The sequence below is a fragment of the Zosterops lateralis genome (assembly GCF_965231275.1).
Source record: "Zosterops lateralis genome assembly, chromosome: Z".
Classification (NCBI taxonomy): domain Eukaryota; kingdom Metazoa; phylum Chordata; class Aves; order Passeriformes; family Zosteropidae; genus Zosterops; species Zosterops lateralis.
In genome coordinates this window covers 13,163,346-13,184,434 of record NC_139800.1, presented here as the reverse complement: position 1 = coordinate 13,184,434, position 21,089 = coordinate 13,163,346, and the positions used below count along the sequence as shown (strand labels likewise).

Here is a 21,089-nt window from a genome sequence, read left to right as displayed (position 1 = left end):
ATGTGTATGCCCAGGATTTTAACCAGTGGAAACCATGTCACTGTCAGTGTGGTCCATTGCCATTTGAATGTGTCACAGGTTTTGCACACATGCTAGTCCAAAGTCCACCCTATTTTCATGCATCTATTTTCGAAGCATTTCTGCTTTTTGCTGGTATCAATTTTCTGGTATTCTTTCTGAGCTGAAATAATATTTGTTAGAGTTTTGGTTGTAACAGCTTGAGATGGACTGAGCAGTGCATCTTAATAGGTAACATCCTCCATATCATTTCAAGATAACCTCAACCAACAACCATGTACCATTTTTCCATTTAAATGGAAATCATAGAACCATAGAATCATTTGGGTTGGAAGGGGCGATAAGTATCATCTGTTCCAACTCCCCTGCCACACACAGGGACAACTTCCACTAGATCACATTGCTCAAAGCCCCACCCAACCTGGCCTTGAACAATTCCAGGGACAGGGCAACCACAACGTCTTGGTAACCGGTTCCAGATCCAGTCACTATCCTCTGAGTAAAGAATTTCTCCCCAAAATCTCATGTAAACCTACTCTCCCTGAGTTTGAAGCCATTCTCCCTTGTCCAGTCACTACATACTCTTGTAACTTGTCCCTCCCCATCTTTCTTGTAGGCTTTCTTCAGGTACTGGAAGGCAGCCATTAGGTGACCCCAGAGCCTTCTCTTCTCCAGGATGAATAACCCAAATTGTCTCAGTGTTTCTTCACAGAAGTGTCCTGTCCCTCTAATGAGCTTCAAGGGTCTTCTTTGGAGTTGTTAATTAATAGTTAACAAAATACTCATAACTATTACTTTTTAGTACAGGACTGATTAAGAATTATTAAAGTGATGTTTAATTTTTTCATTTGCTGATATCGCTACTGTTCTAATTATCCCTTTCTTGATTTTCTATGTGGCTGCAGAAAGGCTTGGTTTTTTATTGAAGTAAAGGTGTTGTAAGAATGTGTATATAGGGCAAAATTTCTTGCTTTTTCCAAAAAATTTATCAATAATTTATAAGACTGAAATCTCTTAAACTCTGTTGTTTATATATTAAATCTATTACATGCCTTTGTAAGTAGCTAAGGTATGTAAGTTCCTATTGTATCATTATATAAGGGCTTCTTTTAAATGAAGGCTTTTTTGCTTATCTTTCTGTGGTTCCTTGCTTTGAGAAAATCTGTGCCACCTTGAATTTAATTATGATTAAATTAAACCTACCTGTAATCTCTTAGACATTAATTATGAGATGCATAAGTCAATCCAAAAAGAGTTCTCTCAGATGGTTGTAGGGTTACAAGCATACTGGATAGAAGTGTCTGAACCAGCTGCCAGGTCACTAATGTGATTAGGATACATTTTTGAAATTGCCAATCTGTAATTAAAAGATGTAGCAGACATATGAACATGGCTTGCTGTAGCTTGTCTGACTATGATGAACTGGCTAATTCAGAGTTGGAAAGAGTCTTCTGAGTTTATTTCTTTTTGGCAAGTATTCAAGAAGATTATCTAGAAAATCTGATTGCTTGTTTTGTTTTAATTCTGTTTTCTAAATGTTTCTTCCTGATGCCAGATTGCACTGCCCAAAAGGAAGGTTACTTTTACAGCTTGCTGGATAGCAGGCAGCTCTGTAGTCAGAAGATAAAACAAAGACTTTGACTAGAAGCTGTGGAGGCAGTCCATGCTTCAAACATACCACCACACTTTCAGGAAATGGCACTTGCTGACAATAGATAATGACACCCTCTGTACCGAGAAATAGAAGCTTGTCTAAAAAAATAACTAACAAAAAATTGAACATGCAGTGCATTAGATGTACAGCCAAAACTAGTACAAAGCATGAGGCACTGCTGCTCCACACAAGAGCAGTATGAACCTAAGGGCTAAACCTGACTGTCATCTGCACTCCAGTGTGATGTGTATGAGCTGTCAGTCCCCTCTCAGGGATAGAGGCAAGGGCTGTGTGTCAGCACTGTGTGCTCTGTTCAGTGCCATATATCACATGTCAGTGCCATTTGTCAGCTCTTTGCACAGCCTGGTCAGCCTTAGGGGCTGCTCTCTATGCCAAATCACGACTATGTGACAGGCAACATGCAAGTCAGACCTCTCAGAAAATAATCTTTAAGAAATATTACTTACCTGGAAGGCCCCAGTAAAAACAGATGCAGAGGCAAAAGTGTGACAGAGAAGTCAGCTCTGCATAGACGAAGATGAGAAGTGCAAGCGTAGACAGTAGCATATACCTGGCCAAGGGCAGAAGGATTCCTCAGGCAGAATCCCTTAATCCACTCATAAATTTCCAGTAAAGATAAAAATAGCACAGGAGAGCTGGTCTGGTAGAAGAAGCCAATGTTCAGAAACTGGGAGGTACTGCCCAAGGGGACACTTCACAGGCACTTAGAGATTGGTGTTGAGGCATGTTGAGTTAAAAGAGACAAGACTAAATTTCTGTCACAGAGTGAAAGTGGAATTGCTAATGCTACGTTAGTATGTTTAGTATACTCTGCCACAAGCTGCTGAAAATTAGCTCTTCTCAATGTGGTAAAGAATGTGTTTCTAGCTTATTTTTTTCAGGTTTTGTTGTTGTCTGTGATCGCAGAACTATAACATACATGGAGCTGCTCTCTGTGGCTTTCCTGTTTTGATCTCAGTTCTGAGAACAAGCCCAGCAGTGCTTTTAGCAGTGAATGACACCAGTGGTCACCTCCTTTTCCTGGACTTTTCTTCTGCTGATCTAGAGCTGCAGAACTAGTTGTCCTTCCTTCAACCATGTGTTTTCAGAGGTGCTAACAAAATGCAGAATTATGGGACAGCTTGCAGGACTCCTGCCACTCTCCCTGGCCCAAAGTGCCCTCCTCGCACAGGGAGGTGGGAGGGCAGGCACTCTCTCATGACACCAGCATTTCAAAGCTAGCAAAGACTTCCCTCCTATTACACAGGGAAGGAATAAAGCCTCAGGGTGGGCAGAGATTGAGTCAGGGCTCTGCTTGCTAACTGTTGCTGGGGTAGGAGTACTGGCCCTGGGGGCTGAGATGGGTTCTGGTAAGTGGATGGGTGGGTGGGGGAGCCACAGGGGCTGGGCAGGGCAGTCAGACCTAGCACTAACACCCTTCCACACACTCCATTACCCATAAACAGAAAAAAGATGATGTGAAGGAAGTAATTGCAGGAGATCACACACCAGAAGCCCAGCATCTGAACTGTAATGAACAGGTTGGGTTATGGTTCCCAGATTTTATCACTCGCCCTTTTCCATCAGTGAGAAAGACAGCCACTGTTCACCTGAGTGAGAGAGTGAAAACCTCGCCAAGTTAAATACCAGTTGGTGGCCATTGGGCTGCATGGTGTGAAAAGTCTCCTGTCAATGTTGACCTCGCAATGTTAAAAGAGACTAATTTGTGTTGCAACATCCTCTGAGACCCCCAGCTGTAAAGTGAGAACAATGGTACGTTATTTTATCCACTTTTATATATCTTTTGCTTTTTTCCCTCAGCTTTTCCCAGTTCTTTCTGTATTCCAGTACTGAACCAAATCCCACTGACAAATCTTCTAAGGTCTTCCTTCTCACAACCCTGAACAAGAACTGTGTCTAAGCCCCCACACACCAGAGTAGCAGGCTTTATTGTGCTATGGCCAACAAGCAACCCAGTTTTGTGTTGTCTGGTTGCTTCTTTCCTACATATATACCCTTTATGAGCTTGTTCTCCTCTGCTCAGAATTGTGACATGGTCCCTGCTCAATAATCAAGGCCAGTAGGTTGTTGTGCTGGAGTTATTTATTCATGCCTCTGCAACATCCCAAAGTTCACAGTATATGTTACATGTTAGTGCAGTAAGCGCAGAAGCAGAGAAACCCTGCAGATGGTCACTTCAAAATTTTTAGTTATAAAAGGCCTAGAAAATACTTGGAAAGTAATGGAGTTTAGTAAGCTAACCACAGATTTCTTCAGGAACGCACCAGGTCCTTCTTTTACCAGAAGTCTGTTGAAATCCATAGCCAGAGTCCTGTTTGTTTTGACAGATGCTAGATAGGAACTGTGTTAAAGAACTATAATTACATCTATTACAACCAGTATTTATGCTTTTTGAGCAAACTATTAACTGAAAGAGTGAGATTATGAACCAAGATTGGAAATTTTATAGTTTATTTGATCAACAAAACAAAACCCAAAGAAACAAACAAAACCAAAACATCAGACCCAACACCCTCCAAAAAGAGCACATGCCCAACTCCAAACACAAACACAAATACAAAACCAAAAACAAACACAAATACAAAAACAAACAAAACAAAACAAACAAAAAAGGGGGAAAAATCTAGGGAAAAAAGACAGACGTTATTTTTATCTCTGTATTTGTATCTTTATAATGATTAATTGGAAAACTGTTTCTCTTTGTTTAATACTTTAATTCTTTGAAATTGAATTTAGATAAATATTCAATAATAAGTATTATGAAAGGTAAAATTAATTATTTGGAGTTTAATGATATCATAGATAAATATTTTAATATTTTAAGCTTTTGTTCTATTTTTTTCTCATTCAGCAGATCTCTCTTTCACTATCAGTCTGAAACTGAATTTTTGTGTAATTACGCATTAAAAAACATTGCTTTATCCCAGGTGCAATGAATACTTTCCCATCCCAGTAAGAAGTAGAGTGGAATCCAATGCAAATTATGTTTTCTAAATGGCAGCTTTCTGTTAAAGATTAGTGAAGGTGTTATCTATACTAATATGGGTGATTTGAACTGTTCTCATAAACCTGAGGTGGTGTCGGCAAAGCTGTAAAGCTGGGAGGTAAATTTCAAAGGTGGTGTGTTAAAGCAGCAGCATCCAGCTCTAATGCTCTAATGCAATATTTATTAAAATGTTCTTGACTGTTTCATGGATCTGTCTCACGGGAAATGGTTCTTTTTATCCAGTCAATATATTCTTCAGTCAGCCACGTATAAACTCCAGGTACGCTTGTATTTTCACATTGTTCTCCAAAAGAAACAATCCCACTGTTCTGACCAGCACAGATTGATTGCCCACCCAAATCTCCCTGGAAGACAGATCAGAAGTAGCAGCCTGTGTGTCCATTTCTCTCCAGAGGAGCATGCAGTGCCACCTGCAGTGCACAAGCATGTTTGGAAATGTTGCCTCTAACCCTTTCCAGCTTATGAAATGGATCAGCTGGCTTACATCATTTCATATGATGAAAGAAAGGTTGCTTTTCAAACTTGAGGGAGCCTTTGATGCAAATGCTGTGGACCAGCAGAGTGGTACCATAATTCTACTTCAAAATATACTTTTTATTGTTGGTATAAATTAATTCTCACTTCTTTATCGATTGTCTCTTCAGCATTCAGCATCAAAAGCAAGATCCAAACAGCCCTTTTCATTTTACAGTTAATTCTGCACTATTCAGATATTGACTTCTGGAAATGATCAGATGATTGAGATCCTGATAGCTCTGCTTTTTCTCCCATAACTAGAAGTGGTGGTCTAAGGATAACACAATAGCTAAAGAAATATACCTGAAGTTAACAGATAATCCCAGGCTCAAATTCCTGTCCTCTTGATCCTGATTGGCACACTGACCTAAACTAAACAAAGTTTTCACATGTCTTTTCCACAGCAATAGTCTCTCACAAATGTAGTTAAAATCACCTAAAAAAAATTAACTTCTTAAGATGTCTAACACTGCTTTGTTCCCAGTGAAAAGGGAACCATTGCTAAATATACTCCCCACCCTTTGTAACTTTGCTTCTTATCTCCCAAGTATGGCTCAGATATAATTTACTTTTCCCTGTAGCACACAACATGGTATTGGTTATTTTGGGGTCATTGGCATAATGTTTGTCACAGCTTTCTCTATAGATAATTTTAAGGCTTCCCTTCTGGAGATATTTCAATGGCTTTCTTGGTGATGGGTCTCCCCAGCCACCCCTGGCAGAGTGTGCCAGGTTCAACATCTTCAAAAGAGTCAGTCAGAGGCAAAAGTTGCACATATTTATTCAGCTTGGCAATATCATTCAGCTAACAAGGGAAAAAATAAGAAGGAAAAACAAGGAAAAACTAGATTTCTTATGTAGTAAGGAAGGGAAATTATCATCTAATTTCAACTATCATTTTGTCTCATTTTATCACTACTTCCCTTAAAAATCACTTTTCACTATTTAGGAACTGATCCTGAGCTTAATTGCCCCTTTGAAATTTCAAAAGGCTTTCCACAGTAGCAGTACAGTAATTTCCCACCTATGGCAGCAGTAGTGAGTTCAAGCCCAGCCTTCCATTGGATACGGTGGGAAATGTAAAACCTCCATGGGAGTTAGGTTGTTGGATCCATGTCCTGTTCACAAACCTAACTTGCCACTAAACTCCAGTGTTGAAGTCAGATTCTGGTGCCTGACTGACAGAAAAGTCTCAAAGCACAGTGCAATGTGCCCATGAGCAAAGATGAAAACAAAAGCTAAAAGCAACTAAACACAAAAGCAGCAACATAATTGAGGAAAAATCAGGCCTCAGTCTATTCAGGCTGCCAATTTTTGTTCTGAGAGATTCTAAAGGGTTTAAATTATTCAAACAGTTTTTCATATTTTCTTGGTCTTGCCTGACAGATCCATCCCTCAGCAGAGGTGAGTTTAAGCCTGTAAATGAAAACACAGCCAAACCCTGACATGCATCCTCAGAGTGCTTGGTAAGGGCTCACAGCTGCTGAACAGTCTTATGATCACTGCACCATGATTCATTTCACAAAGTGCTCAGCAAAATGATTCTGTCCTTATACCTTTCAAAAAACCCACTCCAACAAATCAAAACTTTATTTTAAAAAAATCTTTGCAGTTATTGTTTCCAGTGCTGTGGGAAAGTTCCAGAGATGGAAAGCTTATTCCAAACCATTTAATATTCCATTACTGCAGAAGTGTAGCAACGGGAGGTAAGCTCTACTCCTATCTCTGTGTCAAATTCAAAGGATGTTAAGGTATCTATATCATTCTGGAACAGAGTTGTGATTTTCAGCTCTAGAAATATTACTTCCTAGTGGTCCATTTTGGTTTTGTGTTCACAGATACCCTGGTGCTCCTGACAAGTGGCCACAGGGGAAGTCAGTGAGGTGAGCTTGGTCTACATTGACAGTGAAGCAGATGTAGAATGGTCACTAACATCTGGGAGAAGGAGCTCTTCAGCGATGGGCTGTGATCAGGTACCCAAGCCACAGATGCCTGTAGGTGTTCCAGCTAGCACAGAAAGGGACTTGTTACCTTCCTCCCTCTGTCACTGTCGTGTCAAGCTGGTGATGCCATCCAAATACTAAAAACCAGGTTCCGGTCATAGAATAATAGAAACATAGAATGGAATGTTACTGTTGGAAGGGACCTTAAAGATCACCTAGTTCCAACCCCCCCTGCCATGGGCAGGGGCTCCTCTCTGGAAATTCAAATTCCTACTGCCCTGCCCCACTTTGACATCAGATGATAATGCTGACAAGGATATTTTCCATGCTTCATTCTGCACCATCCTGAGCCTCCTCCACTTGTGACCACTGTGCTCCTAGAGCTGAGTCTGTATGTCCTGTATTATCCACACTTTCACTTTACCTAGTTACCTCAGAAAATTAACAGTAAGTTTTTACTCTCTATTTTTGCTTAGTCCAGCACAAGATATAACTCTGGCATAGAGATGTGAGGCAGATTCCACTGCATACATCCCTTCAGCATTGCCTTAGAAAAATTACTGAAGAATGTGCTTTGTGGTTTGGAGGGGTTGCTACAGTGAATGGATTAAAAAGGGAGTTTTCAAGCACAGAATGGGCTTGAAATATCATGCCTGCTCACAGAGCCAGTGATCCTCTAACTTCATCTAGATTAATACAACCAAAAGTAGACTGTTCTTAACAGTAGACTGTTAAGCTATCTGAATGTACTCATTAATATCAAAGAGTAGCCAAAATGATCATCAGCAAAAAATTCTTTCATAAAAATACAGCACTAATTAAAACAATACCTTGAGGAGCATTATATCATTATCAAAGGGAGGCCTGTCAAACTGACGGTGAGGAAACATTTCCATAATCCCAAATATCTTGCTGCTCATTTTCAGCAATGGATATCTGATGAGCTCCAAGAGTAACTGTGCCTTCCAATTCATCTATTCTGTAATTTATAGAAAATATAGGAAGAGAAACTCACTACAGGAACTGAGCAGCTTCTCTGAGGATAATCAAAAGAAACGTAACACAATACCATTTCATTTACAACAACATGATTAAAACATAGAGCACGAAATAATTTGTTTCGATGTTTTGACATGAGCTTCTTTTTTCCTCTATAAAGTAATGTTTCTTTATTGCAAATATAGTTTAGTGAAATAATAGTATGATAACTGACCTCCAGAGATTTTCAGAATTTGGAATTAATTTCATGAAAGAGCCTCCCATCTTTATAAGGGGAGTTTCTTGCACAAGGACTGCTGCTACTGATGCCTTTCAATAATCTCTGAAAGGTCTCCTTTGGATTTGTAACCTAATCCTGCAAAGGAATGAAACTTTGGTGACATCAGTAGCATGTCAGAACACACATCAATACTCAACACTTACCTTGAGCATTATGCATAAGGGTAAATGCTCTGCTAAGGTGAGTACCTTTAACATTAATAAGTTTTTAGTCCTTAATTTTCTAAATACAGGATTCAGCACATTAAGGAAGAAGGATGTGTGTTGCCTAACCCAAGACATCCCAGTAGTGAATTCTCCCATAAATAAATGGGAGAATGCTAAAATTCAGAGTTATGCATTCATCTCCTGCTAATAAACATTAAGAGTTAAACAACCAATGAATTCTGCTCTGTTCCAAGCTCTACAAGTATCACCAGAAATGTATTTATTAACACTTGTGTTTCTTCATTTTGCCCTGCTAAACTTAATGCAGCCCAATAATTTGACATTGCAGAACAAATACCACTGGTTTCCTGTGCTTAATTTTCAGAACATAATCTCACTATAAATAGGAAAATTTATTCAAGCCAGAACAAAGAATTTATCAATACAAACTATAAAATAACTATTTTCTTCATTCAAGATGGATGTCTCACTGAAAGACGTAATTCATTTATTTATACATGAAAGTTTATACTTGTGAAAATAGCTGCCAAGGCAGTGCTGTAGTCCAAAAATTTCTCTTTTTATCTAAAAAGCACACTTCCTCAGAGAGCATGATATGTCTCTCAAAACTCCATCTCTGTGACTCTAACAGGTGGTTCACAGGCTGCATAGAGATTCATGTTGCTGAATTCATGCTGTTTTGCCTAAGAAAAAAAAAATATTTCAGACATGATTAGCACATGAGATCCATTATTTAGGAAGTTATACATGCAGTGCAATTGCACCAGGCATAGAACAGGCGTCGGTGGGTTTTGTGTGAGCATTGCCTTACAACTTAGGACAAGGAAACCAGACTGGTTCAGCTTGCCACAGTCACAAAGACCTACAGTCAGCCCAAAACACTGTGCTGTTAGAAACACAACTCAGTGACCAGAGCACTTTCTCCACAGGATCAGAGACAGACAATGCCCTTTCCATGAACAACTAACAAATCTGAATTTTTATAAGCATACCTGACTGGCTATCTCTGACATATTGACTGAAGAATTAGAGACTACAAATCCCATTAAAAAGTCCCTTAATTCCAAAAAAGAAGACTTGATTTTGTTTTCTAAATTTGCAAAACAGACAATGAATGAATATTCCTACCTTTACAACCAAACCTGATTCAGCTGAAAAAGAGTGAAAGTCAAGTTCACTTAGAAGGAGCTATGTCCTCTATTTCAGACTAACTCATAGAAGAAGGCTGCCCACACTGTGTTTAAGGAGGTCAGGTTTGCACAGGTTAATTGTAACTGGTTTCCTTTCAGACAGTCAAAGTAAGAAGGAAAAATTGCAGAACTACAACACAATTCAGGGAACATTTTAAGAAAAATAGGGCTTTTTATTTCCTAATGTGAACGGTAGATGTCCCCCTTACCTTGAGTCAGTTCAACAACAGCGCTGACCTCGGGGCGTCCCACCTGGAGAAGAGCTGTTTCTGCTCACATTTAATTTTTCAAAAGGACAAGGTTCCTTGTCACAGTCATAAGTGACATTCTGCATTCGTGAGCCCAGGTCACTCAAAATGAGAGGAATAATGTCACCATCTAATTCAACCTCTCAGGGTATTTTGAGACTTAGTTCCAGGCATACAGGTAAGATTTGTTTAAAAAATCTTGGGTCATATTCCCTTCTCTAAGACATTGTTGTTTCACATGCATAAATAATTAATTTGGTCTTTAAACAGCACAGCATTTATGCTATAACTTTGGCAGGATCTGACTATCAAAGGTAACTCTGCAATGCAGATCAGTATCTTACAGCGACTAAAACCAGAATGGTAAGTCCTAGGATCAGTTTAGTGAGAGAACTGCAGCTTTTAACAACTTATAAAAAAATCAATACTCACCTTTTTTCACTTACAGGCTTGCATAGCACTCCTCACTTCAATGAAGAATTAAAATTGCCCCATTTTAAGACACTTACAATGTATTGCTATCAAAACCCATTGTTTTTCCACAAGAATTCCTCCACAAAAAAACACCTACATTCTTGTCCCAGATAGCAGCCATATAAGGCCAGGAATGAGGATGCACTTCATGTCCTCTGGCAATGTCCACCTGAAATGCAATAGAAGTGCAAGTATATTATGTGTTATCCAGAGGAATTGGGAAACTGGATATGGGGAATTTTTACTCTTAAGTGAGTAAAACTGTCAGTAGGATAACAGCAATCTTGCATCTTGTCAGTAGGATAACAGCAATTAAAGAGTGCAGAAGAGCAGAAGAACAGAAGAGCAGAAGACCTTCCAGGTGTCATAGGTGCTGCTATTTGCTGACAGGGGCACTGTAAACTGTCATGCACTGTTTTGTATTTAAATGTCCCCTACAGGAAATGGGTTTGAAAGTTTTTATTAATAGCTCCCTCTCTTGAAATTTCCCTTTACATAATTAACATTGTGTTATTATATTTCAGATTGATTTCTCTAGATCCTCTCCTCCAGTTTCTTTAAAACCTGTCTGTTTCTTGAATCTCCTAACAAGACCCAAATAACCCTGAATAAAACCTAGATGTCTCAGGGTATTCAATACACTTTTGGTAAAATAAAATAAAATAAAATAAAATAAAATAAAATAAAAATTGAATACATGATAAGAATTAAATTGGCTATCTTTAAGCTGGTGAAAAAAATGGGAGAATGAATGCAAGGGCCAATTGAAAAGGCTTCAGAGAACATCAGTGTGAAGGAATAATCAGGGCATGTAGAGTTCGAAAGTTTTCCCTAAGCTGTGGACTCCTAAATAGAGTAAACTCAGGCACATAGAGTACAAAAGTCACCCCTGTGAACCAAGGTACATCAGTAGCCAGCAATTGCTCCACAGAATTCCACTGCCCAGGTAATATCTTCAGTTGAAAGACTGAAAAATATTCATATGTAAATTAACAAGAGCTACTGAGGACTGTCAAACATCTGTTATTCTATAAGCTAAGGAATATGAGATATAAAAGACAAGCCAAGACCAGCCACACACATGAAAGACAAAGCAATTTCTATTTTGTTAAAATAATTTGGGGGCAGTGATGCAGCTTTCCAACACAGAAAACCCTAGACCCTGAAAGTGCCAAATGAAAAAGAAAAAAAAATCTAATCTGAGGTGACACAGAAAAAATAAAACAGTGAGGAAGACATTTCTGTACTGTGTCTGCATCCATGTTTTGCACACCTTGCTGGTAAACTACTACCAAAAAACCCCAGTTTGCCCTTGTGTGAATAAGTCACAAAACTTGCTACCATATTCAGTATCTTTAGAAAGAATCCAAAACATAACTTGCCCAATATAATTATCTCTCATTTTTATTCAAGAATTACAGAATGGCAGCTCTCAGTCTCAATCTCATTGTTGAATGAGATTGTAACAATGAAATGTTTATTTCTATGTCACAGAGTCTTATTAGTTAGAACCCAGCCTGAAAATGTGCATACGGTGTAGCACAATGTAACACAATTCATGTTTCAGAAGACTCTTCCAAAGCTCTTTTAAAAGAAAACAAATGACAGTTGGAATTCATCAGCTTTTAAAAGAGCTATCTCCAGTTCCCCCAAAGTCATTCTCCATCTAATCCCAGAATTACTCACCCACTGGAGATTAGCCACAGGTAATCTTTGCAAAAAGAGTCCTAAAGGCATAATTATGTTTGTCCTTTATGGCTTCGCCCTTCCAGTAAACAGCTGGATTGGGAAGCAGCTTAAGAGACAAGATAGGAAATAGATTCATGCTCTGGCCAAACAGGAGAAGGTTTGTGTGCCCAGAGCAGAGTGTCTAATGCTGGGTTCTTTCTGCCAAGTACTATCAACATCATAGAAGGAACGCTAATTTACTGCAAGGCCTTGAGGACTCCCTGAGTTTACTACATCTACTTGTATTTCTGTTCTACTACATTTTCTTCTGATATCACATAGCAAATAAATGGAAATGGGAACACTGAGTGAATAGCTGAGGCAAAAAAGACAACCAGGTAAGTATCTGAGGCACTGGTACCAGAGAAGAAAATAAAATAGGTATGCCCCAGCACATGTTCTGCCCTTTCCCCAGCAAGTCCCTGGGAATCTGTCTCCCAACCACTAAGGGGCATGTCCAGGCACACTGAGGTGGAACTGGGGATGGCGCAGCCCAAGGAGAAGACAGGGAAAGTCAGCTCTGCCTTGCTGGCAGTTGCCAGCTCTGCACCACTCTTCTGCCCTCCCTTCCCAGCCCAAGAAAACAGCCCTGCAGCTGAGCTGAGACTGCCTGAACTCAGCACCAGCAAACCTGGAAAGTTTAGAGGCACAACTTAAATTGTTTAAATTGGTCTCCTGAACCAGTGTCCTAAAATCTCATCTGATGCTCACCTCAAGCACCAGAGAAAGCAGCACAAAGGAAAAAGGAACACGGCCTCTGCAGGAGGAAAATGGTCAAAATAACAGAGTATAAGGTAAGGGATAGAAGACCTCAGCACAGTAGTGGACAGAGCTGAAAGTGATCCACTGACCCGTGGGCCTACAGCCTGTAGGAAACTTCCCCAAAGGCAGAGGCTGGAAGTAGGATGGCATATACCCCTTATTCTTTTACTGAGGCAGTGGCTTCTGCAGAGTGAGAGGCTCTGCTCTGTGAGAGCAATAGGGAGAAAGGATGGAATGTTTTGCTTACAATGCCTCACTCCCCTTGAAGACCAAATGAGTATGCAACAGAGGAGCTAATAAAAAAGAATTTGACTTGAGAAGGAAGCTTTGCTTTGGGGTTTCCCTTTATATGCAAAAGGCCAATAGAATCTAAGCTTCACTGTAAATTATTGCCATAACTAAAGGAGCCCAGCCAACTAATTCCACACCCTAAAATTTTATGTCAAATTTTCAGCCTCAACTATGTAAATTACAAGATGAAAACTCCCTGATAAAGCATTTGGGTATAAAATTGGTTCTGGCTATGTATATATCAATCTGATCTTTAATATCCGTGCCATAAGGGACTTTGTGGATAGTCAGAGAGGTCATGTAGGAGCTTGCACAGAAAGGCATCAATTGATACTGAATAGCTTAGACTGCATATTTCTAATTCTAATTATCAGTGACAATGGATCTCTCAGAATTGGAGGGGATTTTCAAAGAGGCATGGATATGCTAGTACCTATGGAGTTTTGGAAAAACATCTTTAGAAGTAAGTATGATTTAGAAGTAAACAGACGCACAACTAGAAATTGAAGAAGTATAAACAGGCTATAGAAGATTTGGTTTTGGATAGAAGGCGTACATTTCCCTGTATCTATTTACCTGGAAAACATCTAGGAACATTTGCTAATATTTTATTCCATGTATTTCAAACAGATTTTCCTTGAAAACAGATCAGGCAAACATAGGATTACATATACTAAACCTCTTTTTACTGGCCATTGCACCTCACATGGAACCATCTAAAGATGAATCATTGCTGCACTACAAGTTTACACATGTCTGAACATACAGGATTTTTGCTCACAAGTGCTCATCCTGGTCACATCTCTGCATAGTCCAGACATAGCCCAGGAAATGGACTTTCAGCTTCAATAATATAAGAGCCTTAATTAAAATATCACACAATCAGCCTTTGTCAAATAATTGTGATTGATAAAAGAAGGAATTCTACCTATGATACCTGGTGATACTGTGCTCAGAAGAACACTGTAAAAAAGCACACCAGTGCTACGAGATGATGATAATTATGGGGCATGTGCTAGTAATGAGGAGAAAAATTAAAGAAAACTAAATCTTGGTGAGCTTTAGCAGTGCACGGAGCTGCCATGATGAAACAGGTGACTCGTGTCTCAGCAGAGACACATTGGTGACAAAGAGATCCAGAGTCTCCAAAATTAGATCCACATCTTCCTTCTTCAGAAAAATTGCCAATTATCCTCTGTCCCAAGAGGGAGAGAATCAGCAAATTTGAGCAAGGTCTGCCCAAGCTCTTCTACAGGTGAAACTCACATGGTGCTGGGCCAACTGAGCTCAAGATATGATACAGATAGAACCCAGAAGATATCTGCAAGCTTTTAATTGTGGGGCTCCTTTCTGTTGGTTGCCTTTTGTGAGGCTCGAGACTTCAAAAAACCTTTCAGTCTGTGACAGTGACATTTCACTGCTTAGGTAATATAATAATGATACTCCAGATTATTTAATATTGATGCAAGTTATTTTTATTATTTGGGTATATATTTGGGAGAAACTGTGCCTTTACAAAGCTCTAGGTAAGATTTATTCACAGAATCATAGAATATCCTGAGTTGGAAGAAACCCCACAAGGACCATGGAAGTCCAGCTCCTGGCTCTGCACAGGACACCTCAAGAATCACACCTTGTGCTCCCAGGAGCACTGTCTGAACACACCTTGAGCTGCCCTGGGGAGCCTGTTCCAGTCCCACCACCCTGAGTTTCCAGGACTCAATTCGGTCGCCTAAAACTCAGCATTTAGTCCCACTTGAGATACTGTGGGCTTTCCAGACACAGACACAGGGCTTGCAAATCTAACACAGCATCTTCAGAAGACCGACGGCCATCTGCACCAGACCTAAAACACCTCAAAGCACTTTAAATTTAATTATACCCTTAGTTATAGGCCATGAAAAGACACCCAGTGCTGGATGAATGCTCAGCCAGTGCTAAGTTAATGAGGCAGGATCAGATCCTGAAATGAGAAAACATCAGATTCTTGACCCTGAGGGTCTCCTGAGCAGAACAGCTATTTCATTAATGGGGAATGGACTGGAATAATTGTCTGACCTGGAAGCCAGCTGAGGTGTCTGGAATGAAACTATACAACTTCACATGGACAACTGAATCAGCCTAAATTCATGTGAGCTGAGTCCCACTGTGTTCCACCCCTATATTCATGTATTTGTTCTCTGCAAATGCTACAGAGGACACAAAGTGGGGCAGAGCCTGCCTTCACACCATGGCAGATGACGCAAATTCTCACTAACACTTCTGCAGTAAGGTACATCTTTGGGGTGGGTTTCTGTGTTTGTCGTGGTTACAGATGTCAAACACCCTTAAGAGGAAAAACAAAACCCACATCCTCTTCATTTATGTATATATATATATAGATAGATAGATAGGCAGATAGAGGTCTATTAAACAGTGAATAAGGAGAAACATCAGACAGAAACCATGGGTGCTTTCCTCCCTTCGTACACCTTTGTTGCTGTCATTCTCCTGGTAATTCACGGAGGTAAGTATGCAATTTAATACTTTTGAAGGTAAATGCTGATGTACAGGATTCTAGTTAAGCCAACGTGTACTAATGTAAAGGAAGCAGTCACAATTATTATATGACTTCTTATAATTAACTCCTCTCCACTGTGCATGTGTTTGATCTTTCAGGCAAACAAAATAATTTCTGAATGGGTAGTTTTAATTAAAGCTGCACAAAGTCCAAACTGTTTGGAGGAGTTCTGAGTAGAGAACATAATGATTGTCTGATCTTTCTCTCCAGAGCCATATACATACATTAACTGCTTGACTTCCTCTTTTTCTGAAAAATAGATTGATGCAATGTGGCTTACACTATGTAGTCCAGTTTCCATGCACAATATTTATGATGTGGCAGATCTGAGGTTATTACTCGCAATGAAAGCTAAGAACCATATCAGTAATCTTCAAGAAAAGAAATCTGTGCAAAAGCAACAAAACTTTGGTGGGGTTTTTCACAAGCTCACCCCACTGACCTCATTTAAGTATTGCTGAAATGTAATGAAGCTGCTGAGCAGCTTTAAAATTCTACCCTGAAGACCATCATTGTGACATGTCCATCATTGTGTGTCTGTATGCTTTATAATTACAACAGCCGTGTTTTCTAAGAGACTTGGAGTGTTTTGCAGAATTTGTTTGCCCAGCTATGTGTCTTGTGGATTACTTTTTTTAGGTTTGTGTGTGGATATCATTGGAGGACATGAAGTAAAGCCACACTCGAGACCATTCATGGCCCAAATCATGGCCCAAAAGGGATCGAAAGGAGTTATTTGTGGAGGAGCTTTAATCAAGGAAGACTGGGTGTTAACAGCTGCACATTGTAAAGCGTAAGCCCTTACTCTGATTCAGATATTGTCCTCAATGAGTATCTGGTATCTCTGTTCAGGCAGGAGAGTTAGTGTCTCTGGTAATTTTATCCATTTATCATGACCATGATCATGTTCTGATTACTGTGCTTTATAGGTTTGATCAGCAAATTTGTTATAGTGAGTAAAAAAAATATAACTGGGTGTATACTGATCTCCACTGTTTCTGAAGAGATATTTAAAAACTTCTAGCTCCACACAAACATAGAATAGCAACACCAAAGCAGTAAATTTGGAGGAAAGTTTTATCCCTGTTTTCTCAGTCAACCTTTACACTAGATCAGAGGAGTGTCCAGTCTAAACTGCTACTCTAAGAACAAAAATAAATTCTTGTGCTTTTATTCTGTAAGAGATATGCAGTTCACGACAGATAGAGACAGCATGTGGTTAACACAGGAGCAAAAATTCTCCAAACAGATGGCAGGAGACACTGAGAGATCTCTGTCTTACTTGGTATGTTGGCTTGCCAGCCATTCTTTCTTCCCCTGCCCAAATCAAGATGGAAATGGATATTTGGCTCTACTGAGTCCTTCAGCAAGGCAAGAAGTGAATCTTGAATTACACATCCCACCCCCACTTGCTTTTTTGGAGAGGACTGAAGCTACTGCTGAGCCAGACCTCACACAGGCTCTGTCAACAGCCTGACCAAGACTGTGAGCCACTGGACTCTGCAAACATCAGAGAAATATATCCATCTCTCCTTTCCTTGTCCAGACAGGGAGATATGTGGGACCTACTACAAAGAGAGCACTTGGTCCAAAATCTGTGTATAACACAAAAAATGTCTCCAAATGAGATTATCTCTAAGAGAAAATACAATTAATTATTAATTTAATGATGTCTCAGTCAACAGACAGTTCTCAATAGATGAAGGAAATGAGCCATCGCTTTTCCAGGGCTGTGTTTTCCACAATAAGACATGAATGAGGGCCAACATACACATTTGCTCCAAGAATATTCTCCCACTCAGCTGTAGGATGCATTGTTTGCCTAAAACCAGCTGTACCTGTGGTCAGCAGTAATGCCTGCTTGGCCAAGGACTAGAGATGTGGTGTCTCTGTCAGAGAGCTGCAGCAGGCACAACTCTGCCACCACTTCAGGATCTTGTAAGTACAGGAAGTTGCAGAAAAACCTAGAGAACAGGAATGAGCTGTGTCTCACACAGATTCAGAAAATGGTGTTGAAATCTGTTAGAACAAAGCAATGGTACATTTTGATACAGTCAGGACATCTCTGGACTAACAGTGCTGTGATCTATTTTCCTAAAGTTTCAGCACAAACTACGGAAGGCAGAATTGGTGAGTACCTACAGCAAATCTGATACACTGACCACTCATTCAGTCCCCAAAAGGAAACTATAGGGATAGATACAGAGTCAGGTACCTGAGACCTTTCTGTGCTCCTGTGAAAATGAAAATAAGATAGCATGAATTTTGATTCATTGAGCCGTTTTTTTCTTTTAGCTGTTGTATGAATTGGGCCATCTTTTAGATAGTTCTATATTACTGTCACTTTTCAAGCAGAAGAAAAGAGACTGTAGCAGCTGACATTATAACACCACATTAACCAGCAAAAACTTTAGTGTTACATCAAAGTGAATCCCAATAACTATGTGATCCTCTCCTCAGGGAAAAAGCCAAAGTTGTTCTTGGAGCCCATTCATTGAACAAAAATGAAAAAGAACAGCAGACTTTTCAGATTGCAAGATACATTCGTTATCCATGCTATGACCGCAAAACCAAGGAAAATGACATTATGCTGCTGCAGGTACAGTGTTATATATCACTTGTGGAATATGCATCTCCTACACTGAACTATTTTCTTCCTTCTTATGAGGGAGATGAGCCAAGGGAGTTTCTGGTGGCTCTTTTTCAGGGGTGATACAGTCTGGTCTGCTAATCCAGCAGCCTGGGGAATTGGGGATGCACTAAGGCAATCAATAATTCCTGTAAACTTTGCTATGGCTAGTAGACAAATTCTGGAGCTTGATCAAGATATTTCAGTTTCTAGCTTTTCTGCAAAAGAAATAAGATTCATGCAGATAAAACATTTGGTTAAAAGCACCAATGTTCTGTCTGAAAAACAGTTCTAATTAAAATTGTCTGACTTTTCTGATCCTCAACTTTGCCAGCATCAGTAATTACTGTTATTTTGTCTTCTAAATGGTCTGAGAGCCAGAAAAATAAAATAAAATGTTTTTTAAAGTTAATAGATCAGCAGAAGGTAAGTGGGCTTTCATGAGACAAAGAATATTCATTTTCCTCATTCTTACATTGATGACATAAATACTGTCACAAAGAACTGAGGAATCTCAAAAAGGGATTGCATTAATTACCATAATGGAAAAGATCTAGTAGTTAATATGAAAGGGCCTCTGTTAGACTCTGCCCCATAATTCCTATTTTCCATATCTTCTACAGCTTAAGGGAAAAGCAAAACTTAATAAAGCTGTGAAACCCATTCCCCTGCCTGACTCAGATGAAGATCCCAAATCAGGAACAGTTTGCTCAATAGCAGGATGGGGTAGAACTACCAATCGTGGAAAGAGACCATCTGCTGTCCTGATGGAAGTCAATGTCACTGTCATCAGCAGGGAAATCTGCAATGATAAAAAACATTATAATGGCAAACCCATCATAACAGAGAACATGATATGTGCAGGGGATAAGAACGGAGGAAAGGACTCATGTAATGTAAGTATATTTACTATGACTGCATAAATTGTGTAATAAAAATAAAATATAATGTACCAGCATTATACATTTACAATCTCTGTCTCTCTTCAAATCAGTGAAGAATTTTATCTAATATCAGTGAATTTACAAAGGATTGTTCTTCTAAGCCTTAAAATCAAAACTTAAGATGGGTAAATTCACCTTCACAGCCTTTTGATATAGCAGTTGTATTCAGGCATGGCAGATAGCTATCCTCATCTTCAATAAAATGAGTTTGATATTAAAATGTCAATTAAAAACAGCTTATGGGCTGATCCTCAAGTATCTGACTTCAGTGGAACATTTCTTTGATGTCAGAAGACTTTGAAGTAGGTTTTGCTGATAAAAAGCATTTTGCCTGGGTACCAAGTCAAGTCCACAACTGCATAAGAACTATCACATTTTAAAAGATTTAAATACTGCGTTAAAAAAGTTACCAAATAAAGGTATCAATTTCTTGATAGAGACTTACATTCCTATGAGGAAAGTTTTCAACTTTTTTTTTTTGTCATTTTGAGAAAGATTAATTCTTCCTTAGCACTGAGCTAGATTCATTCCCCATTAGACACACTTGAAAGATGAGATTGAAATCTATTGAGCCTTTCTTTTCATTTGTTTTGCTGTTGGAAATCTTAATTTCCAAGGAGGAAAAAAATAATCCCTAATAACACTGGCTGCGTTTTTATTTTCTCCATCTAACTAGTGAAAATTTTATTTAAAGGCAAAGATTTTTAGCTTTTATTAATTTGAATGACAACATTTTCCCTTTTTCTAGGGGGACTCTGGTGGACCTTTAAGATGCAATAATGTGATGAGAGGCATCACTTCATTTGGGAAGAGCTGTGGCAAGGCTAATGGCCCTGGTGTCTACACTCTACTCACAAAGCAATACCTAGAGTGGATAAGGAAAACCATAGGGGGGGCCTAACAGATTGGGTTTGGGCCACGTAATTTGTGTAAATGAAACAAGTTTTTAAAAACAGCTTCATTAGCCTGGCGAAAGAAGTATTCTGACACTGAATTTTGGCAGCTTGGTGTAGTTCTGCTATGACAGCATTTATAGCTTACCCTGTCAGCCATGGAGTCATTGCAGGTATTTGGGACTGAGGATTCCAACATCCCTGTAGTGCATGTTCACACTGAGCTCTACATGGGTTGGCATTTCAGATCAAGAACCTAATCCTTCCTTAAGTCCTCACTGCATGTTGAGTACATACAGCACTCTTCTGTACCTGGACTTCTGCAAATACCCTGAAAATTAGTGGCATGCTATGTGAAAGTACAGACACCTAAAAACTTAGTTTCTCTGCAGTGAAGTTTCTGGTTTTATAGGTGTATCGGACTGCTAAGCTTCAGAAAATTAAGTTGCAGCAACTGTGGGGATAAGTATTAATTTTCTAACTGTCTTGTATGTGAAACCTCAAGATTTTATCCTTTTATGTACTTTGCATTTAATAAAGAAATGGCAATAAAAATCTACTGCTTTCAGCTGTCAACTTATGTGGAAAGCTCTGTCTCTTACAGTATAGATAGTCTATGTACTATCTGTAGGATCTGCCTATGACCTGTGTAATGTTCTGTACACGTTCTATGTTTGCAAAACATACCAAAATAAGCATTTTGTTTAAAAAATCATCTGAAAACCCATGCTTCAGAGAAATGACAGGAACTGTTACAGTTCAATA

The 21,089-nt window shown here is 39.2% G+C and overlaps 1 protein-coding gene across 1 annotated transcript; it reads left to right on the top strand.

The window, feature by feature from the left end:
* Window positions 1–15,691: 15,691 nt before the first annotated feature.
* Window positions 15,692–20,865, top strand: LOC310923229 (granzyme A-like). The gene is made up of 5 exons (XM_083884417.1): window positions 15,692–15,804; window positions 16,498–16,651; window positions 18,319–18,457; window positions 19,111–19,383; window positions 20,180–20,865. The coding sequence occupies exons 1-5, from the start codon at window positions 15,744–15,746 to the stop codon at window positions 20,330–20,332; spliced, it is 780 nt and encodes a 259-aa protein (XP_083740543.1). The 5' UTR covers window positions 15,692–15,743; the 3' UTR covers window positions 20,333–20,865.
* The last annotated feature ends 224 nt before the right edge of the window (window positions 20,866–21,089 follow it).